We start from the raw sequence: 24090 nt of genomic DNA on the forward strand, positions 1-24090 counted from the left end.
ATGCAGGAAAATACTTTATTATGGGAATTGTAAATCTGTCTCCTTTCCTTGAAGTGCACATGCTTGAACTGCATGTGTGGGATGAAGAGAGAAGCAGTAAAGTGGAAATGAGAAAGAGCAGAAACCACAGGTTTCTTACTACACACATAGTAATTAATTCATTAATTGTTGTGCAGAGTCAGGGACATCTCTTTCAAAACAATGTGAGTTTCTTCACAGCCTGAAGAAATCTTTCCTACATATAAAACCAAAGAAAAAATCCACACAGACGAGCCTTTTTTTTTTTTAATTGTTCTTATTTGACACTCACATTACAAAATTTAGAAACCATAGACAGTTCAGGCAAACTGTTAAAACACAGTATAAATTAGGGGGGGTTTAATATATAAATTCTATACATAGGTAAGTTAGCTGGAACATGACTGACAAAAGGATTTCATAACAATCTTACCACAACTGTATAAAAAGGCATGGGAGTAGGATGGGCACTACCATCATGAATGCAGGTTAAGACATTTTCCACAACAGCTATAAAGCGTAACAATGACCATGCTATTCTCGCAGTGTTTATGTGGGCTACAGGATGCAAATTACCAATAACATTTTGCAAGATCTATGTACAGTCACAAAATCATAACAGCCACTTTCAAGTAACTTTACTGTTTCCTGCCTGTGCAATCAATAAAGTGTTGGTACTTGTTCTGGGAATTTCTAACAAAGCTACGTAGTTTGAGTATTATGGATGGGTTAAAAGTTGGACTCAAAGATCTTAAAGGTCCTTTCCAACCTAAATGATTCTGTAATTTTATGATTCTATGGTAGAGAGATTTCAATTTGACCTGAAAATGCTAATCACAACATGTTTTTTTTTTAATTTAATGAAAAAGATACAGGAAAAGCACTGTTCCTCATTGCTATCACTCACATGATTAATACATATGACTCTTTTAAGATATATTTATTTCTTAGCTTGTTTATTTTTAAAACCTAAAGTGATAGTTTAGTTCCCATTTATCTAAGCACAGCTGTAAAAAGGAGTAATACCAGAAGTAAAACTAAAATTTGGATATCTTTTTGGATAATTTTTTGAAAGGACATGCTTCCCAGGTAGCCCTGGGCCTGTCATGCAACCTTTGAATTTCTCAGTCTGAAAATAAAGATAGTTCTGCTTACCCATTTTTACTCTGTGACTAGATAGTATCATTCTAAGAGTTTTAGAATACTATGTTCTTGGAGTTAAGATAGTTGATAGTCACTGTTGCTAAAAGTGAAAAAAAATCTTAAAATCTGATTTTTCACCTTTATAGGCTTACGAATGCTTGCTAAGAGTTGTGGAACCCAGAGGATAATTTGTTTTCTATGTATGTTGTGTAGTAGTAATGGTATTTTTACAGACAGACCCCTAAGGGAAATACTTGCACATTTCTAAGAATCAGACTTGGAAACACTGTATTTAATAGCTCTGCATGTGCATCTTTCAGTAAGTTTTAATAATTTGAACAATTGTATTGGAACAATTCCTTCTGGTTCAAGGCAAGGACAGACAGTAAGTGATAACCCAGCTTGAGCTGCTAAAGAAACACAGATGATGCCAACAGCATAAACTACAGCCCCCCTTTTTGTTTATTCTGTTTGCCCACAGACCAATCATCAAAAAACCATCATATATTAATTTCAAAAATACTGGAATTTTAGAAGCATAATTCAATAATGAAAGTGGTGATATAGTACTGACCAGTAATAGTTCACTGAGGAAGTTATGTTGCTCTGAAAGGTATCTGGAATATGTAATTTTCTGTTCAAAATTCCATCAGATGGGGCTTTGCACCTTTTAGAAAGAAGGTTCCTTTACAACCATTTAACTTGCAGGACTCCTGAACTCTGAACTCCTAAGTCTTCTGCATCCTAGGAGGCCTGGGAACATTGCTACACTACAGTATTAATCTGGGTTGGCAGTTTTAAGGCCATGGGGATGAAAAGAGAGAAGGACTACTATTCTGTTATGACAGATCTGGAGTATGAATACAGAGCCTTTGTATGGCAGAGAGCTAGAAAAATGTTCCTTTGGCATTTTGCAAGAGCTGTTTATGGAGCAAAATACCACTTCTGTGGAGGGAAAGGCATCGAGGGAGGAGCGAGCAGCCCAAGCCACTCTGGATTTCCAGCACTGCAGCCTGTGCTGGCCACGGAGCAGGGCAGGGGAGCAGGGCAGGCGTGACTCATTCTTAGCTTCTTTCTGCAGCTGAAGCTGCTGCCTGAGTTTCAGTGCCTTGCACCCGTGCACAGTGTATGAAATACCAGCCATACAAATGATTTGCCCCTAGCTACACTGGCATAATGTAACAATGCAGGATGTGATGCCTTGTATGAGCATTAGCTTTAGTGTACTTAGTATATTTTGCCTATCTGACAATATGCAGAAAGAATCCTAAATGAAATTAATACAAACCAGATTAAACTTCAGATCTGTTCCATCTAAAAAGGTAACTGCTTCAGCTGTTCCACAGAGGAGGGAGCAGTGGTTTCAGGGGAAGGGACACACTCTAGCCAATATTAAAACAAAATTATTGGTAACATTTTCTACATCAGTATTTCACTGTATTCTCTCCTGCCTTTGCCTGTCTAGCTGCCATTTGTATTAATAGAAGATATTTTGTTCCACTCTGCCACCATGCAGTGAAATATGAAGGTTAACAACCATCAAAGTATTCCTCATAATTTTCAAAATACTTATTTTTCTTAGATCTTAAAATCTCTGTCAACTAAGTAACAAATTCTTCACTGTTTTAAGTCCACTAAAGAAAACTTCTTTTAGTTCTAAGAATTTTCTCGTAATCATTCTATTGGGTGGGTATGGAAGTATAGCAGGCTTTGCCTTAGGTGAACTTCCAAGAACTTTCTCTCCTTCAAAAGGGATGTGTCCCAGAAAAGCAGAGAGCAGGCTCAGCTGTGAATGTGCACTCAGCTTTGGGATCATCCCCTGGCAGTGCCTGTGCTGCCATCCCGAGAGCTGGGAACCCACACTTCAGGAATGCCCTGCACCACCTACAGAGGGAATTCCACTCCACAGGTGATGTTAGAAAGAACCAAAAAAAAGACAGCTTTGGCCCACAGTCGAGTCTCTGAGCAGTAACAAAGGGGCTTTTTCTTGTTTCCTTGTCACTTCCTAACCCCATTCTGCAACTACAACAATGGAAATATTCAGTTCATAATCCAAGGGGGTTTAATTGCCAATGACAGAGTAATTTGAGACAGTATGGCTAATTTCTACCAGTATAAAAAGAGAAAAAGGTTGCTAAAGTCAGAAAGTAAAATTTTACCCTCAGACATGAATTAAATCATTGGATCAGATTTAGTCCTTGAATTTGCTGCTGAAAGTTCAACAATGTCAAAGATAACTTTTGCTAAGGCTGGACTTTCACCCTATTAAATGCATCTCCCCTCTGAGAGTTGCACCTGGCACAGAGACTACACCAGCTGGCAATACAGCTTAATACCTCTGAACAACTAAAAACTGTACTACAGTTAATAATTGCAGGACTGCTCCAAAGCCCATCAAAATTAATTGGAGTTTTTCCTCTGGCACATTGTTGTGCTTGGAATCAGTCTCATTCCGTGGAACACAGTCATTGCTAGGCCAGAGATTGTTAACTGTGTAACATTTTTATATTGATATGCATAACTACTTTTTCTACTAACATGTCTTTTCAGTTGATAATTCCAATTACATATTCAGTGATCTGAGCTCTGTTCTAAACTGGATTTACAGTCATGTGCAAACCAGTGCTCATATGCTTTAAAAAAGGTGCATATACTATTGCAATAAAACATTATTAAATAACCAAGATATTAGGAAGGGACAAGCTTAATTTTAAGTGAGTGATTATCTTATCACCACTGACCACATCATAAAATATTCTTGAGCTCAGAAAATATTCTTGAGCTCAGAAAAATATCTCTACATTTAAATTGTTTCTTATTTGAAGTGCTTTAGCAGCTCTCCACACATTTTTAAAGTGACGCCTCAGCAGAAGCTGAGATTACAGTTTCCTTTATCCACATGGGGAGCTTCCAGAGATGTACAACAGGATTGTGTTCATTGCCTAAGAGGGGGAATAATGACTGTCTGATTGGGGCACTCTGGTGCACAGAATGCTTGAGTGCTTGACTCATTTTGAGTTTCTGCCCTGAAAATTTACTTGTGCCTAGCTGCCCTATATCCATGCACCTTTAATTCAGTAATGTGATCAATGCAGATGTGAAATTGTAGGCAACATTGTACAGTTAAGTGTCTTCTGAAAGGCATTGAGCAAGTTCATCTACTGACTTCACACAAGCTGAAGGCACACCATTCCCTCCCTGCTTTTCTCTGAGCTTTATACCTATCCCCGTGTTGCAGGATGGCACACTGAGAAATGGAAAAATAGGAGTTTTGCAACCATTCTGATTACACCAGAGGAGGTGTAGAAGTGATTTCATGTATTGGGGGTCTTTTAAAATACTGCTGCATACCAGAAACTAAGTTAATGCTTCTGCAAGACTGTGTCATATTCACATCTTACCAGCTTAGGGGTTTGATACCAACAGCACAGACCTACAGGTCTGGCTTTGCTCTGTTCTCTGTGTAGCATTAGTTCAAGCAGCTGCCAGGGAGTGAATCCACTCAAAGAAGCAGAATTAGAAAGCCACAACATTACTACAAGTAACTTGTCTAGATATTGGTCTAATGACTGCACACCTTACAGTGGTTTAGTGCTTGGTGGGAAGTGATCCTTTCTTTTCAACATAGCAGGAGTTCTTTATGCCTTTATAGCAAGAAAAAGATTACTGGACATGTATATGTTCTCATTTTCATGTAATATTAATACATTTTTAGAAGAAATTTATTGCCCAAGTTGTCATTCTTTGTTTTCAGTTGTACTGGTGCTTGTTGGTGAAGCAAGGCTCTAACCCCACTCCTGCCAGGAGCTGTTCACCCTGGTTAGGCCACAGATCGATTAGAAATGCAACTGACAGCTGCAACTTAAGGCTTACATTGTTCCTGTTTAAATAGGATTCAGCTACAAAATTCTGTGAAGACAAGCTGTGTCTCCTGAAGTCCGTTTTTTAAAAGCACTATCTTCTCATTTTAAGTTGTTTTGCACTCTCATCTCCAAATCATTTTGCAAAGAGCAGTGAATGTCCCTGGAGATCAAACACTACAGATTAATGTGCCATGCACCTCTATAAAGCAATAATTGCTTCACTACTCCCAAAGAGATGAGGATGTTTAGCACCTCTGAAAAAAGACCTTTTAAATGTGTGACTACATAAAGGCTTAAGAATAATTTAGTGCTTCTGACAGTCCCACTAAGCCCTTAATACCCACCTAGATCTGACCTTTATGCTTCCATTTTAAGCACTGAGAATCTGAAAGTTTTGGACTACAAAAGTGGTTTAGTTTGCAACAGTGATAAACTTTAGGAGATCTAATTTAACTTATACTTACACAATTGCCCAAATTCATGGAAGGTGCCCCAAAATATAAGGAATTATAATGAGAAATCATATTTTAATCTCATCAGTACCAACCTCTAGTGGCTCATTAGAAAAGGAGTGAAGATTTCAGTTTTAAAAAGCAGGTTTTAAGAAAGGGCCCATCCACCTGCACTGGGTTTCAGATAAGCAAAACCCCCATATTTCCACTGTGAAGTCACACTGTGCCTGTTAAAAATATGCAGATAGTAACAAAAAATTACTATTTAGGAAACACACTTAAACATTAGCATTGTTGTAGATACATTTATGGTTATTGCTCTGGATTCATCTGAAATTTAACAAGCTTTTAATGGCTTCATTTTGGAAATGGTTCTGCCTGAAGGAACAGCTATATGTGTATAGTTTCTCTGTACAGCTCTCAGCTCATGTACAAAAATTAACAAACAGCAGATTCACAGTATCAGCAGAACAGTCATCATTCCGTGGCTGCAATGATGCTGCACCATCCTTACACTTAGTTCTTCCATACAAAGCTGGAATAAACATATTACAGTTTTATGTCCCCCCGTCTGAATTCATGTGCTGATAGATCTACAAGAAAAGGAGATCTGAAGTTCTGCCTCAAGACCCATTGGCAAATCCAGAAGAATCCATCCTGCTCAGCTCAGCAAGCACAAGTGGATTCAGTGAGCCAGACTGGGCTCCCACCGGCCACAACCCAGCACAGAACTGCTCTGCAGACACATCAAACCTGCAGTTCATCCCACAGAGCATCCCCAGGCTGCTGCCCTCCATCACCAGCCTGCCCATGCCTCCAGATCAACAGCTCACTCAGGCACCAACAGCTTTGAGGCCTGAGAGAGGGCAGGAACAGTTCCAGTTTTCTGGCTGAATAGGCCACACAGCCAGGTTTTGTGATTACCCTAATTTTTCAAAACACCACAGCCACTTGGAATCACTTTGTGCTGAAATAAAGTTATTACTGATGTCAAAGAAAGGGTTGCATCCTTCTGTTGTAGGGAGAGAAGGACTGGAACATCTGAAAAGGTAGCACCAAGTTAGTAATAAAAATGCAAAGTTCAGTATGATGTGGCATTTAGATTTCATTTAAGCTTTGAGATATTTTCTGGGGCAGTTAGGAACATTCCTTCTGCACACAAACAATAAGTCTACTGTTAGGGCTTAGTTTTGAATCTAATATAGTTCATTATCATTTAATGTATCTATTACAGTAGCACCTTGATTATTGTACAACTTTAAACACAAGACATTCTCCCTATTTCATGTTATCTGTAAGGAAACTGTGATCTTTACATCCTAAATGTAAAAAAGACAAAAATGGTTATCTGCTCATGAATGACAAATTCTTTAGTGCATTCATTCCAGTTTGAAACTCTTTGTCTTCTTAAAGCATACCATGTAGTTCCTAAGTTCAGAGCAATTAACCCCCATCCTCCTAAGTATCACGTTACAAAATAAACAGTACTGTGTTAACTGGAACCCAATAGAAATGGTAATGCAGTACCTTTTTTCTTTGAGTGTGATAAAACCCCTTAAAAGATGCAACTCAGCATCAATAAATTTAGGGAATACACTACATACATTAAATAGAGGTAAAGTTGAGGCCAGAGTCATTTGCTTCTTCATTCAATCTCAGAAGTGGTGGGGGTGTCTTCAAGCAGCACCATCAACCCTCTGTGCTCTCCTTAGACCAGATTCACAGTAAGGAAAGCAACAACACTGGTGGGAAGTTAAATTGAGCAAGAGCCACACTCCAGGCTGTTCCGTAAAAATCCATGGGGTCAGGACAATGTTCCCATGCTGACGTGGCCTACATGTGACAGACGTGTGTGAGTGGTGCCAGTCCTCATCCCTGCAAGCTCCAACCTGCAGCAGTCAGTGCTTTGTTCAACAAGGCTGGGGGACTGCTGATGCAAGGTTAAGTTCATTTTTTCTTCATTCAGCAATTAACCAGATTGCTGTTGTCTGTCTTTGATTTAATTTTACAATCCTCAAAGGTTTACAGAACTGCTGTCTGAAGCAACTGCTTCTGAAATACTCTTGTGTATTTTTGCTTTCCTTTTTTATACTTTTCCATTCTCTGTTGCAGTACCATGATTCTCCCTGCTCCTGGTTTTCTTGCATTTTCCTTCAGAGGCAAAATTACCGTGATCCTGACGCAGTTTGGGCACAGCCACAGATAGTCTGTTTGTCCTTCCTCTCTCTCTCTCATAGTTAGAAAAGCATCATTGTGCACACAGTTCTGTTGATTTCAGTGGATGAATCCAGTTCATCCATCATGTTAGGCAGTCAAAAAAACCCAACAAAAAAAAACTCAAACAAAAGAAATTGTCTAAATCCCAAACAGGCATCTTTGGAATCAGTAGTGCAAAATGTTTGCGGATTTCTTTTCCTTGACCTACTGCAATAACCTCTCAATCTTCAAGTCTTTCCTAAGATAGTGGATCTGTAAATGTAAAACATAAGGACAATTTTTAAAAAAACACATTTAAAGGTTTGGGTTGTTTTAATCACTCTCTTCATATTTTCATTTATATCAAACCATTTCACATCTCTTAGAAGAGCTGTAAACTGTTGGAAGATCCAGTTGACCTGGAGCATTCTTCATCTGCATCAGGCTTGTGCATGGGTAGAGCAAGCTGAGGGCATTCTTTACAGGGAGGATAATTTGAGATTAAAATGAGCTTTTATCAGTGCAGCCTCAGCTCTGCAAATTAGTTTTAAATGGAAGAGACCTCACTCAGGGGTTACAGCTTAAATACCTGCACTTCACAAGCTTTGGTATCAGAACAGCTGTTTGGAAGTACTTTAGAAATGGGCTGATAAAATGAGAGGTTACCTTAAGGATTTCCACCTGTCTTTTTCTGTCTGGTTTTCCGGACTTTCACTTTCATAGGAAGCCAGATACAAACCTGGAAACAGTAAATATGTGTTATTTCCAACAGCATCAGTAACCCCTATCCCTCTGCATTCATGCATGTCCTTTTGTACCACGCAGAAAGATAAATTGTAAAAGTTCATGTTCCCTCAGGTAGCTGGTAATCAGTGGGGCTCTGATGTTTAGCTCACATATCTATCTTGGAAGCCTGTTACGTTAATTTTGATGGAACAGTAAAGGAGCCCAGAGTTAAAATATGTTAGCATGATCTCCTCATTACAATTAAGCAGCTGAATGGTCTCTGGTTTTGCATACAGAGATCTGGGCCCATTTCCTCCATCACAGCACTGCTACTCAAGAATTATATGAACTTTAAAAAAGACACAGTGAGAGCTGACACCTAAGCACATAAGCTTTTAAAAATTAAGGATATTCTCATCACATAACACAACTTTATGTTCCTCAATCTTTTTAAAGCTTATGGGGACATGGTATCTTAAATGGATACAAAATACCATCAAGGTAAGAGTGGGTTACAGAAACCAGAGAAGGAATGCAGTGGAAGAAAATAAATATGTCCTTTTTTTTCCCCCTGCAAATCTTTACACTGTAGGATGCGTTTTATGACACCAAAATGAGTCTAGATTGTAGTCTCCTCTGCAAAAGCTGGCAGTGCAATAATATCTCACTGTCTTCACAGAATCACAGGCTGTAATTTCTGTTCACACACATTTCCTCATTTGACTGTTTCATGAGTTTATTCTTTATAAAGGATAAAAATTCTTTACTGCTGGAACCATCTCACCATTCAAGCCTGTGCTACAAATGCATTGTCTTGTGATATTCAAGTGTTGGCCACCATTCCTCCACACTGTGACAAGCACAGTACAGCTGCATTTCACGTGCCACTGCTGAATCTCTCTCAGTTATCTTCCCACCTTTAATTCAGGGCAGTTCTTTTTACTCTGCACTGCCCCTGGGTAATGGGGGAGGTTTCCTGTGGCTTCTGCAAAGGGCATTTCACAAAAGCAGCATGACTGTAGGGGAGGACATGAGGGAGAAAATCTCCATGCAATTAGTAGGTTGAGGTCACTCTTTTTTAGTCCAGTAGCCTGAAAACTGTACTTTTACCCTGACTTTCATTTTCTGTCCCTTTAGAGCCTAAACCAAGAATAAATGCCTTCATCCTATCTCCTTTTGATACATATTACTTTAATCATGTTAATTATTCTATTTTGGCAGTCATTATTAAGATTTAGGCAGGATTTTAGAAGCAGTACTTTGCTTTCTGAAGTAGTCTGTGAAATAAAAGCTGTCTGGTTTGATTACCTTGGATTAGTACAGAAAACTGCCTATAGAATGAAGAAGAAATAAACCCACCACCAGAATAGCTTATGGGAAGCTTGCTGTAGACAATTCTGTGCGTGACAATGTGTAGAGAGGCAGCTGACACAACCCAGTATGAAGTGACACATACTGACATGCTGGGTACCAAACTGACGAGGACAGAAAAGTATAAAAAGACAATCAAAGAAATAATTTCAGAACAGGGCTTTCATAGCTACAGCTGAAATGAGTAGAAAAGGTTTTCTTAAAAATTCTTTTCTGTACATAACATGCCATTGCTGTAGAGGAGGAGGTCAGCTGGGCTCCATCGCCCTGGGCTGTGTTTACTGAGCAGATGACAGCCTTGGTTTGTGAGAGACATTAGTTCTGGTTCCATCAATCACAGAATGAGTGGCTAAGGGACAGCTGACATTCACAGGAGCCCATGACAGGCTTGTGTGGCCTCAATTCGTGATTAAGAAAATAAGGCCACAATGGCAGCTTCCTAGACAGTGCCTTATAGAGAAGCCTCAGATAAGAGAAAAGCCATCAGGCAGCAGCTTCATGAAAGCTGTATTTGCAAAAACACATTGATAGACTGGGCATAAACAAGCTGTTTGGCAGGAAAGCCAGGAAACAGCTGGGACAGTGAGAGAGATCACCAAAGCGTGGATCAGGGTGTTAATTAGTAGTGATGAAGAGAGACCTTTTCAGTGATGAGTGATTGTACAGTCTTACCATCTTCAGTAAAAATGGGAGCAGTGTGCAAGTAGTGGATGATGTTAGGGTCTTGCTCAAATGGACACTCCACTTGTTTCCATGTTATAAACTCTCCTACTTGCTTAGCCAGTTCCAGGAATTTCTGTAAACACAAAATCATTCCACTCAGATATAGTAATATTACCTCATGTTCAGTGTTTGATGGTCTGCACTGAAAATTGCAGGCTAATCATCTCAGAGAGTCCCTCAGCTATCAGAACGGAGTAGGTAAAAACATTTTTCAGATCTTACTTCAAAGTTGACGTGTCCATTTGGAAGGCGATTAGCACATCCCTCATTCAAAAAATAAATGTCTTTGATCAATAGGCTGAAGAAGGGGATCACAATCTGTGGAGAGAAATGACAATACCATTATCTTTTCAGTTCAGTATTTTCTCTGCATGAAAGAACAACTCAATTGGGAGAGATGAGAATAAAGAAGTATTAACTTTTCAGTGTGCTGTGCACTTGAAAAGCAGTACAGTTACAGGCCAGCAAAAGGGCAGTGGTGGCTAGAGAGACCTCCAGCCACCAGGAGAATGTATGCTGAGATGAAAGTGAACTGAACACAATGTTCACTGAGCACAATAACATGACTAAGAAAGTGTTTAAAGCCCAGTTTATTATCAACAACACCACTGTCTGATGACAACATCAGACAGCAAAGAACAAAATAACACTGCAGAACTCTTCCCTATCCTGTTGTGTCCTTAGAAGCAGAGATGTTGAACACACAAATGGAGCAATTTAAACACAGGTGGGAACCAAAGAAACAATATTGTCCCTGGACAAGGAAAGACTGCATAAAATTTGATGACCAAGGACTTGTCTACAAGCAGTTAATCAGCAGCTGTTTCATTTTCAACAGCTCCAAGCATGGCTACCTCTTGAGGCATGTAATTTCCTTCCTGGTGCCTGATTAGTACAACCTGCTTCTCCAAATTAACCTGCAGACAACAGGATTGAAAAAATTAAGCTGGTTGACAGGAAACTGCTAACAGTAGCCAGAGAGACCATTGTAGTTCTCAAAACTAGCCTTGGCCATCATCCAGGGCAGAATGGCATACAGCAGTGACCCAAGCCTTCCCTCTTACCCATCAGAGTTGGGTTATAATTTGCTATAAAAGAAGTCTGGGTAGGACTGTTGAAATTGATGGAATTACAAGCAGGGATAAATAAGTTTTATGCCAGATGTTCTACAGCAGAGAGCAGTAACAGCGCTCCTGAAGTGCATCCTCAACCTCAGCAGAGATCCAGAGTGAAGCAGACTCTCTCAGGGTCCTTTGTCTCACAACTCAAAGGGAAAAGAAAGATAACACAAAGGACCAGTCCATGAAAATTGACTGTCAAACCTCAGTCTGCCCACCACGCCAGCAGTGACACTGTGACAGCAAAAGGCTGCTTGGGGGGTTTGAGCTGGAGGTCAGCAGCTGCTTCTGTGAGAACTTTCCTGTGGCAGCAATGTCTGTCTTTGAAATCACCAAGCACAAACTTAACACCATAAACATAAAAGAAAACACACTGCATGGCAGTGTCCAAATATTTCCAGTGGTCTGTTTGTATATTAACTGAGCTGCAGCTTATTAAGCAGCACCAAAGCTAAAGAGCCCTCATGGCAAGCAAGAACAGCCAAGAGAGCAATCCTTTAATTAAGTATTTAATGCTATTCCATCTCATTAATGTTATTCCATCTCATGCTGTACATCAGGATATGAACAGGATTGGCAGCTGTTATTTTCCAGTCTACATGGATGCTACAATGCTGTGATGCTCCAATGAAGGTGAACAAGCCATAGAAGTGAAAACACTGAGGCAAAGAGTCCACAAGCTACTGTCAGTGTGTTTTGTGAAAATGGAAGCCAATTTCTGTTCTAGCTAAATTACCACATCCAGTAAACTTTTTAAAGATCTGCATCTCTGCTGGCTTTCTTATGGGACAGCCACAGATAAACTCTGTAATGTCACTGCAAACAGCCATAAAAAAAGCCTGGACTGATGTCCCAAGAGCCACTGGATACCTATCCTGATACATTCCACTGATAAAACTCAGGAATGAGCACAAAGCACAGCCTTATCCTCCCAAAATGCTGAGCCCTCCTATTAGGATCAGGTGGAACAAATTCTAGTCAAACTGAGCTAAGTGTGTTTCAGGATTTATTTTCATATTACCCAAACTAGATCATCAACCTGCAGTAAAGAATACAACTCATTCTATGTGGTTTGTTTTCTACCAAAAATGATGATAACTCTGTAACCAGTATGGTCTCAAAAGGTGGGAAGATACAGAGAGCTGGAGCCAGACACTGATCCCCAGCTAGAAATCACTGCCAGGTTCTGTCTACATTTTTTTTTGATTTTGCAGGCAGATGTGAGCTTGTTCTGTCCTGCTCCACTGCCTGGGAGAAAGGTCAGCACCATTAGTGGTACAAAACATGAAGGAGAAGCCTTGCTGAGAGGAAAGGTACACAAATGTGGGCTGGATGCCAGGGTAATACAGCCACAGAGCCCCCAGTCAGCTCAGAACATGGCAGAGCTTGTTCTCATCTCATCCAAAAGGTGCTAAAAAGACATAGCCAAGGATACCAATTCTCTACACATTTCCATGGAATTGCTGTATTTTGGTCACCATTTATTTTCCCAATAAAAATATATTTCCCTGTATGTTTTCCTTTCCAAATTTCTGTAGGAAAAACAACAAAAGTTGTTACAATTCTACTCTAATATTGGCTTCACTCCAGGCACTTTGCTAGCATAAAACCTGGGTTAGTGCCAGAAACTCATATTTGTCTCCATTTTTATCCCCCTTCCATGCCATACAACCCACCCACATGCTGAAGGACAATTGCCTCCTGCAGAAAGAAGAAAGTTAATGAGATCTGACTTGTTCTTGCTCCACAGTATCAGACAGCACAACAGTGCTGTGCTGTACATACTCCCAACATTTCAAAGCCAGAGCTATGCCATGAGTACAAAGCAGAGTTTCCCAGTGGAATGACTTCATTTTGGAGCTGTCACAGGTCATTTGACTGCACAGACAAAATCAGACTTGCTTACTAACCAGTACACCCCTCTGCAAGCACAATTCAGTTTGAAGATAAAAATGTTCTTCACAGTGAGCTTTGCTATGAGTTTGCCAAGAAACAATGTAACATCTATCAAAAAGAAGTCATCATGTTCTTTTGGATGTGTTAACGTTCATTAAAACAATTAAATTATAATCTTGCTTATAAAAAGAAACAAAATTTCTTAATCCTACAGAAAGCTTTACATGATCTGCTGTATCTGACACTGTAAAATACCCAGTATAAGCAGCTACCAAGTCATATCCTAGAGCATTTTCCTGAACTAATGTTGTCTACACAAGGAAAACAGAATATGGGCTCTTTCTGATGTAAAATAGATTCCTTTCAGTCTAATAACCTCTCTGCCATCAGTATTAACCAGCTAGGGGTAGAGATATGACAGAGATTGCTAACTTCACAGGAAATTAAGTCAAACAATAAAGCAACTGGTTTGAATATCTGTGATGGTTGCAGAAGAGCTAAACTGTAAAAGCATCTCAGACTGACAGGTCCTTACTGCAGTGTGTGAGAGTTGAAAGAATTGCTTTTCCAGTCACACACATCCAAATGATCTCTCCTTTGCATAGAGCAGTGCTTTTCAGAACAACTCAGTGCACTCCCATTGCAGCTGAGTCAGCCTGCCACCAGATGCTGATCTCATTTCACTGTAAATGCTGTGAGATTCCATTAGCTTCAGCAGATTTACATCAAATTTACAGGGGTGTGAGATTAGCATCTGGCCTGGCTCCTCTAGTGAATGAATACTAAATTCCTTATTGTGCTTGTTCATGCAGCATCTACTTTAGCTTTGCCATGCTTAATGCAGAGATTACCCATTTATGACTATGAGCAATTGTAGTGTAAAACACAAACCTTTTTTCACATACCAAAAAATAAAGAATTGAATGGAGGAATAAGAAAATTAACAAGAAACACATTGGGGCACAGCCCAGGAGGATCCTACACTCTAACATCTTGTCAATCTGATTTTTGCAGCATCAGTGACATGTCAGAAAGCTCCACATCTGCCATGAACACTGATAAAACACTTCAGTTCTTACTCACTGAGATGGCAGCAACAACCAAATGAAATGAAAATTCACAAGGACAGAATATCACCCCAAATTTGCTGCAATGGATTTAGACTAGACTCCCTTGCAGGACTTGTGGTAAATCATCTTTCCCTGATGTAAAAGGAGATCCACCTCGCCTCCATGGCTGTGCCCTTTGCTCTCCATCTCACCTCACACATCACACAATAGGGGCTTCTGTGCCAGAGCCTGGGGCACGGCTGTAACAAAGCACAGCTCCACCTGGTCTGCCAGGCTCATGCTCCATCACCAGAATAAAAGTCTTTTCAGCCTGGAATACCTGTTCCATCAGCAATCTAAACAGTGTGAATTTTCCAGGGATGTAGAGACACTTGCAACAAAGTTCTCCACGCTGTGTGTCCTGCCCTCTCTAACCCTCCCAATGTCTGACAGCAAGCCCACAAAGATTTGCTTTGATCCTCTCCAGACTCTTTCAACCACTGTTTCCCCCCACATTTGACATTTCTGGTTGCATCCTGAAGCACACAGGCTTCAAGGGAGGAGAAGGGAGGAGAGCATGTGCATCAAGTGGAGCCACAGAGTGCCAGCAGCAGTGCAGCCCAGCCCGTGCAGGCAGCAGGGCTGTGCTCACACGCACCTTCTCCCGGTTGCTGTGCGCCGTGAGGGACCTGTGGGCAGCTCCCCGCAGCGCCGTCCGGTAGTTGTAGAAGTTGCCAGTAGGGTCCATCTGGTGCTACAAGCACAAAACAACACACCTTGGTTAGAAAGTGGCCTGGGCCCTCCAAAGACGATTTTACGCTCAGTTGTAGCAAACGGTGAGCAGAACCTCCATCTTCAAAATGCACATCTTCAAAATGCACATCTTCAAAATCCACATGCCTGCAGAGCCCCACGCACCAAGGGCGCAATGAGAGGTCTGCAGCCCATGGCTGCTTGTACATTTGATATTTCTACTGACAGCTTACTGAGGTTTTATGTGAAGAATAAGCACTGCACATTCTGTGTGTGCCAAATCCTGGAATCCTTATCACAAACTATTGTGGGGTGTTCACTCAGCCTCCAAGGTATAGACTGGGAGCTTTACATTCAGCATTGTGCCCATGGCCAAACAAAACATGCATCAATAGAAGCACTGTGGCGTGCATATAGGTTCATACTTTGGGGTTTCTTAAATTCCTCTTATTTATTTGAGTACTCTGAATTCCCTCTACATATCATCAGCTTTACACCCTCCTCACTACACCTGGGATATTTCAGCTTAGAATAGGCTCTCTGCCTCTGAAATGTGTCTCCAGACATCTCACACCCAGATAACAACATAAAATTCCCAAACAAAAATATCCTGAACATAATTAAAGCAGTGCATCAGGAATTTATATTTTTTTTACCTCCAGAATGAAAAATTTGGCTGTTTTCACTTTTGACCAAGTCTTCTTTAGCCTGGAAACTGGACTCATATTCATTCCAGCTATGAGTGAGAGAGAAAAAAACAGAGCCATTGATAAGAGCTGGGTTTGCTTTTCCATCTGTGACAGCTGATGGAAGACCTGGTTAGAAGCTGTACTTACAAATGATTGCCATCAGTGAATTAAAATTCCCTATGTTAAAGCACTCTCGGGCAACGTCGATGAAGAATTCGATGACTTGTGCTCGCTGTTTCTTTTTTGCAGGCTGTAAATTAAAATAAATGAGTATCTGTAATGAGCATATGCAGAACTGGAGGTCATCCTAAGCATTTGTTCCGTGCATAGCGTGGCTTCATGCACAGCTTGGGCCATCTGCTTTCAGTCACTGGCCCTAATTCTGTTCCAGCAATCCAGTGGATGCTGGTGACTGACAGCCTCTGAAATCAAAGCTTTCACTGCAGTGACACAGAAGAAATCCATGGCAATTCCCAGCCCCAGTGACTGTCTCAGTGCTGGAACAGGCAGCCCAACCACAGCCTCAGCTCCCTGCTGGCCTCCCTGAAGTCTGTGGGCTCATCAGCACAGACTTCCCCAAGCACAGGATTTCACACCCGTGTAACAGCAGCATTTTGTCTCAGAAAGAGCTTTTTTCATTGCATTAATCCCTTTCCCTCTCCTGTCCCTTTAGCAACATGGCCAGACCAAATGATAGCATTTTAAATACACATTTTAATTGGACTGGAATCACCCTAACTTTTCCAAAGACAATCTTCAAATGGTAGTTCTTATGTGTCACAGGCTATCCTGGCTCTTTAAACTATTAGTATTCCTCCCTTCCATACCCTTTCCAAAGAGTTCCATGAATTTCATTTTGATGGGACCAAGTTAAACAAACTAAAACCACTACAAGTTAAGAAACAACAGCCACAGCCACACTCATGGGCAGCAGGACAGAGAGTCATGCAGTGGAAATTCACACACACAGCAGATCTTTAGGATGACAGATAACAAATATGGCTCTGCTAGAATCTTTGCTGGCAGAAATCTCACAGGATAACTCAAGGCATTTTTGCCTCTCTTTTTCCCTGCAGGGTTCATTATTCCACACTGTCCTCCTACTACATCAAGAGAACAGTGCATTCCCCTGTGTGCCACCACCTCTGTTTTGCAATATGTTTGTCATTTATCAGGTCTCTTCTGCAAGTGCAACACTACTAAAACTTACCATCAGATGTTTAGCTGGGTCGTAAGAAATAAATCCCCAGGATTGTTTATTAATATAAAATCTCAGAGTGGTACTTCAGGTATGCGGTAAAACATGGTGCAAATGTAACTTACCATGCAAATTTCTGTGGCTACGAGATAGCAGAGTCTGTTGAACCATTTCACATAGGCCTCAAGGTTACTCGTCTTCTTCTGTTCACTGAAACAAGTCTGGGGGGGAAAAAGCACAGAAAGATGTGACTGTGTTCCAGTCAGTGACCTGATCGCTAAGATAAATACTGCACAAAGGTAATTACTGGCCACATCTCTCTCTTGCTCATGGAAGACTGCATAAGAGCCCCTTTTAAAAATCCTGTGGATACCTGGGTGTGTCACACTGCACAATTCACACTGGTGTCCAGAAAACAGCCCCCTTTTGCCTGCAGTAAATGTTCACTGAGGGTCTGCTCTGACCCTTGTTCACTGGGATATGAACAGCTGAGGCACTGCAGGATTCTGATATCAACAAGGACGTGCAGACAAAGTAAGACAGGCACAGTTTGTGACTTTGATTCCAGGATTTCCTCCACCTCAGTAAATAAAATCACCCACAGCCCTTTTCTGCAGGGGAGGGACCAGAATTTAGTCAAGTGTACAAGAGATAAACAAGAAGAAACACAGTTCTGGTTGATTTTTTATGAAAAACCCACTATTTTCCTTAGTGAGTTTTCAGAAAAACAGGTTCTTAGCAACCAGCTCTGCCTGGATAGCTGTGTTTGAACAGGTCAAACATGCCAGAGGCACTTCACTGATAAGAGCTGTTACAAGAAGCATATTTTTCACTTATTTATATAAAACTTAACATAAATTCCCATAACTGATACAGGCTATGTGAGCAGATCCTTGGCTGAATTCTACCAGTTCCTTTGTCATCAATAGAAAATTTGACTTCAGAGGAGTGATGGAGCAGTTCACACAGCCTGAATATGTTGCTTGGGATTGTAAAAATTCAAGTGCTTTGCCCAGCTTTAAACTCTTAGACAATCCATCTAGGACACTCAGCTCTCTAAAGTTCAAGAGATTTGTCTGAACATTCAGTAACATCCACTAGAGGGTACCAGAGAATACTGATTTTTGTTTTATTAGGACGATCGTTTCCCAGAGGTACCATAAACACACACCACTAAGAGGAAAATCATAATGCATAAGCAAGGATCCATTAATGTCAATGGGATCACCCATATTATGTAAGGTAAACCAGTGACTAAGAACCCCTTTGGAAATGTGGCTTAATATGACTCCCAAGGTAACTTAAAGTAAGAAAATATTCACCTGTGATTCTGTACACAGACGTGTTTAGGAACAGAAATCACAGTACCATGCTATGGAGGAGCAAAGCCTAACAGGACTGAAATTCTGAGCCACTTTATGAATAGACTACAAACACAATAAAAGTGTATTTTTGAAGCATCTCAAAAGTAAATGTTAGCAAGCAGCATGTAAATATCAAAAACCCAAAGGAAACCTGAATCAGCCCCAGTCTCACCACAGAAGCTGCTTTTCACATGCTCTGTTTCTTGTTTCCTATTACAGCAAAAAGTACACAAACCCCAGGTTTTGTTCTGAAAATAGCATTTCCATGTCAGAACTGCTGTCCTGTGCTAGGGAGTACGAGCCACAGCTAATAACGCAAAACTTGTGAGAAATGTGCAACAGTAAAGTGGAGACAGACTGCTTTTTAAAGGTTAAGCTTTATAAATGGCAGCAATATTTAGCACCTCCCAAGCATCTTCCATCTGCAGCTCAGAATGCTTGATAAACATTCATAAGTGAAGCCTTTTGAAGCCCTCACGCAAGAAAGATGTTTAATTTGATCTCCAGCTGGAGGGAATTCAGACCTGAGCCAACTCCCTGCATCTGACAGGGATGTTCTGCAGGGGTCAGGGAATATGATTCCACATAAGGTTGTTCTACTTTGTCCCAAGATGTGTCCAGAGAAGGGCAAAGGAGCTGGGGCACGAATTTGAGGAGCAGCAGCTGAGGGAGCTCAGCTTGGAGACAAAGAGGGGGAACCTTCTTGCTCTCCACAGCTCCATGGAAGGAGATTGTAGGGCAGGGGGGAGTTGGTCTCTTCTCCCAAGTAACAAGCAGCAGGACAAAAGGAAATGCCCTCAAGTTGTGCCAGAAGAGGTTTAGATTAGATATTAGGAGAAATTTCTACACTGAAAGGGCAGTCAGGCATTGGAACAGGCTGCCCAGGAAAGTGATGGAATCACCATCCCTGGAAGTGTTCAAAAGATGCATGGATGTGGCACCTGGGGACATGGTATGGTAGTGGCCTTGGCAGTGCTGGGCTAAGGGTTGGAGTTGATGACCTAAACTATTTTGTGACTCTGGGTGCAATGCTCTCACCCTGGGCTATATCTTGGCACAGAAGCTTTGCTAAATCAACCACACAGAGTATGAATAAAAGCTCCAGACTCCCCCCACTGTGATCAGCCTTGCTGACTTGAAGCCCAGGTGGCTGAAATCTCACTGTGGCTGGTTTGGTATCTTGTGTTTCTGACACACATTTGCTGCCTTTAAGCTCCTTTCTAAGGAATGTGATCAATGCCCAGAATACCTGGAGCTCCATCTCTGCCTATTTCTCTCATCCTGAAACAAACTGCAGAATCTCCATAAGTCCAAGACAAGAAGGAAAGGGCCCAATGTTGCATGTTTCATCCATCCATCCATCCATCCATCCATCCATCCATCCATCCATCCATCCATCCATCCATCCATCCATCCATCCTTTTCACCATTACAAGCTATTTTGGTGCTCTTCTGCAGCTCTACAAACACAGGTCTTCCTGGTACCTTTGGCATCCAATGAGGAAATTCAGCCATTGATGTATGATCTCAGTGAGAATGCACTTGCACTTCAGGGCAAGAATTTTCCACCTTTTGTTTTCAGACAGTATGTGAAATCTCTGACTCTCCCTCTGCAGCTAGGAAGCCTCTTTCCTTATTGAGGCACTCACTGAAATGTTACTTCAAACCTCAGTGGAATCATTGGAAAGACCCCAAGTGGCTTTCAGAGCCTTTGGAGGAAGCCCTGATCAGGCACTCTGTTCCCTGTGGTGCTTTGGGTTATTGTGCAGAGAGAGCAGAGTTGATTCATGACGCACTGACTCATGGCTGTGGTGTCTGGGCACACACTGAGGCCATTACATCACACCCAGAGCCTTTAGTCCTTCACCAGAGCAGCAGACATTCCCTGGCTGTGTACAGCCACAAGCATCTGTCCCAGTCAAAGCAGCTCGGAAGGAACAAGCCCAAAAGCACACCAGGGTGGTGGCCAGTTTGTCACCAGGCAGGAATGGCAGTGACCTGCCAGTGTGAGCTCTACCAACAGGTTCTGCCTTGCCATGACAACACAGGTCACCAGTTGGCCTGGCCCATGCCAGCTTGTGACTCAGGCCCTGCTCTTGGGGACCTCGTCACAGCTGGACAAGCTGTGGTCACAGGAGACACTTTGCACGTGGAGAAGCCATACCTTGGTGCCGTCCAGGGGGTCCTTATGTACAAATGCCTGCACAAACTCCTCAGGTCCAATGTGACTGAGTCTTTCCTGTTGAGGGTAGGGGAGTGGGAAGAGAGGGAAAAATAAGAAAGCACCCCAAAATATCTTCTGTTTCTCTTGATAAAACAGCATCATTTTCTGTCAGTTCTGAGTGGTGTCACCGAACTGTAGACAGCCAACTAACGGACATTGAAATTCATAACAACAATTAGAACTCTGTCAGCAGAAAGATGAAAATTAGAATAAATACATCTCATTAGTGACAAGTCACAGTAAGAATCCCCTCCACTGTGCTGGATGCACAGGGCTTCATCTGGGAGCCAGCAGCCATCAGTTCTGTTCGGTGCTCCCTCAGACCCGCTGTGGTGCAGCATCACTCCACAGCCAGTTGTTTCCCAGCTGTTACCATGGCAGTAATGCTGTTATCTGGAGTCCACAGCATCCTCTGCTAGCTGCCCCCACAGGGCTCTGCCCTGGCTCCTGCCCACTGACCCAGGTGCTTCCCCTGAGGGGTAATGGCTCTGGGTCACTGGGGAAGGAAGGCACTGAGGATGCTCGTGACACATCAAAGGCTTTGCTTACACTGGAGAGTGTCCCAGGCACTAAGCAAAACAAGAATAAAGAAAGTATCCAAATCTCTCTTAGTAAAAGAGAGCCCACCTCCATCAGCTCCTGGAAAATCATGGCAGCTCCAACAACACACTGACCTTCCTGCTAGGCTTTTCACTTTCCTTAAACATGTTTGTTTGAAAAATACATATTTTCAGTAGATTGTAGGCCACAAAGGTATTTCAGAGGAGGTATTTTGTAATTCCTACCATCAAAGCTTAGAATACTCAAGCAACAATAAAATAAATTGTAATTCTGGTCAAGGGAAAATTTTATGTCTAGCCCTATGCTTTTTCTCTGGGCCTCTCACCTAAACACTGCATAGGGCCCTTACTAATCAATATCTCTTTTAAATAAGTAACAAATAAGTCTTAGTAACAAATAAGCATCAGACAGTTTCAGTGCACAGCACTTGATATATCAGACATAGCAATGAACAAGAAAGTAGAGGGAATTGATTACAGTACAGTGGAATTAAAATCTCTAGCTGCATCTGTTTTAAAAAGGCAGTGATGCCTCAGTTATAGGGAATTTCCCCTTGGAAGACAGCTGCACTGTGGAAGAGGAAAAAAACAAAAGCAAGGCAAAACTCCATGCAAAAGGACTTCTATTCTCTGGGTTAAGTTAGAGAAAGCAAAGAGAGCCAAAGCTGCAGGTTCTGAAAACTATCCATTCCACTTCTTGACAAATAGAATATAACCTATCTTCAGAAATCTGAATTTCTGATTTCCTAATACTCTCTCCATTCCACAGTGCATTTCACACTTTGTTTTCCCATCCTTCCCCTGAAGGATGAGCAGAGGGAAGGAGGACAGGCAGCAGGGCACCAGAGCAACAAGAGATCTGCAGATGGCAGCAATGTTTTATGTTCTCTGTGCACACCCAGGCGGTCTGTGGGGAGGACCTGACCCCGGGAGAAGGGTGTGCAGCACAACAGCACAACCAAGGCTTCAGCACTGCAATTTTTCACACAAGAGCCTGTTTGGGAGCAGAATGCAGCCCAGCACAGGGGGAACAGCAGGAATTTGTGGGGGTGGTGTCTGCACACCCTTATATGTCCATGCACAAAATCCCAAAGGGAAGAATGAAAGGCACATCAGACAAGCCACTGCTTTGTGTATCTGGAGAAATGGATTTGAACTGCTAAAATTTCTTCCAAATTTATAAAAGGGTTAATGACCAGCCATTTCAATAGCAGCTGTAGAGCTTGTGGGGCTCTGAGCACCTTATAGAAGTGACATTCCTGGGACTTGACTTTGCTGGGATAGGATTGTCATTTCACAAATTAGCAAGCTGAAGTGCAGTGACCTGCTGCAAGCTGCACAGGGACACTCTGATATATAGTTTTCTTCTCAAGCACTCTTAACCTGTCAAACCCTGCCTCATGCTGCAGTGCTGATACAGCAGGGGATATGCTGCAGCAGTGCAGACATTTTTTGGTTATGTCTGGAATACTTAGCAGCTGATGGCTTAAAATAACATCTCTGGCTGCAGAAGTTGGAAACCATTCCCACTTACCAGCTCCACATGTGTCAGCTGCTGAGCCAGGGTGTAAGGGTCACTGCAGACACTCAGGATTTCTCTCTGAATTGATGGAGGTTTAGTTTTAAAGGCAACCAGCTTATCAGAGACAGCAGTACTGATCTTGACAATCCCTTCTTGCCCATGGCTGAGGGTTGCAAGCTTCTGATTCAGGGCTTGCAAAAGCTGATTCATCTTTTTCCAGTAAGCCTGAAGAGACAGGGAGAGAGACATAAGCCAGCCAGAAAACTTCACATTGGAGTGGTTTTTTGTGCTGGATTTTCCTTTCTGCAAAATACTCCTAAGCCAGCAACAGGTTACCATTTTATTTCCAACAAGCCTATTTCAGAATAACCAGTTGGCTTAATTACAATTCTGTGCTCTGGACACAGAGACTGCAGTCAAGAGAAGGGGCAGGCAGGACTGGTGGGTTGGGCTGGCACTGATACTCCAGATTCCTGCCAACATCAGGTTCAAAGGAGAGGCAATGCTACCACAAGAGTTACTGCAGCTTTCTGGAGCACAGCAGCTTTTGGTATCTATCTTTTATGTCAGCTACATTTTGGCTGAGAACTCTACCTGTTAATGCTGCTTTGTCAACCTTTATTTATTAGGAATAAGAAATGTTTCTAATGCTATTTTCTCCATCCTTTTGACCTGAATGCAGAAGAAGCTCACAGCTGCTTGCTACCCAGCTGGAGTGGCTGCAGCATTGCGTAGCTTTGAGTATTTAATATCCAAATGTTAACTGCTACTGAAAGAAGCTCATATTATATTCCAAGCACAGCCATGTGCTCAGCAGGATCATCATTACCAACTTGCCCAGGTTGTTCTCAGAGCTGGAGCAACACTTTACAGACAATGAGTGGAGTCTGTGGCCATGGAGGATGGGCAGAAAGAAATTACTTCAACTGTTCATGACTGACAGATGCAGACATCACAAAACTGAGATAATAGAACTGGTGTGTGGGTTCTAAGGACAAGGTTAATTGGAAATGTCCTTGGCTAGACTGTGCCTCACCACAAAGAACAACACACATCTATGTCCCAAGCTGGATGCAGCTCAAGTGAGCCTTTGGGAAGTAATCCCATGGTTTAGATCCAGCCCTTGTCTTCAGAGTTTTGTAGGCTGTGGATAGTCTTCAGTGTTAGGCATTGACAGCGTTCATGTTTTAAGTGCTCAAGGAACCAGAAACCAGAGTCAGTGCTC

At 41.8% G+C, this 24090-nt stretch overlaps 1 protein-coding gene across 2 annotated transcripts in view; it reads right to left on the reverse strand.

The window, feature by feature from the left end:
• Positions 1–271: 271 nt before the first annotated feature.
• Positions 272–24090, reverse strand: part of RASGEF1C (RasGEF domain family member 1C) — a 72593-nt gene continuing 48774 nt past the window's right edge. For both annotated transcript variants that reach the window (XM_039701615.1, XM_039701614.1), the window contains 10 exons: positions 22878–23090; positions 20724–20798; positions 17321–17416; positions 16145–16247; positions 15965–16044; positions 15214–15309; positions 10715–10810; positions 10442–10565; positions 8339–8411; positions 272–7945 (listed from right to left, as the gene is read on the reverse strand). In XM_039701615.1, coding sequence (XP_039557549.1) covers positions 7921–7945; positions 8339–8411; positions 10442–10565; positions 10715–10810; positions 15214–15309; positions 15965–16044; positions 16145–16247; positions 17321–17416; positions 20724–20798; positions 22878–23090 — 981 coding nt within the window. In that variant the 3' untranslated portion in view covers positions 272–7920. The remainder of the gene's footprint in view (positions 7946–8338; positions 8412–10441; positions 10566–10714; positions 10811–15213; positions 15310–15964; positions 16045–16144; positions 16248–17320; positions 17417–20723; positions 20799–22877; positions 23091–24090) is intronic.

The sequence above is a fragment of the Passer montanus genome, unplaced genomic scaffold (genome assembly GCF_014805655.1).
Source record: "Passer montanus isolate IOZ18808 unplaced genomic scaffold, ASM1480565v1 scaffold15, whole genome shotgun sequence".
Classification (NCBI taxonomy): domain Eukaryota; kingdom Metazoa; phylum Chordata; class Aves; order Passeriformes; family Passeridae; genus Passer; species Passer montanus.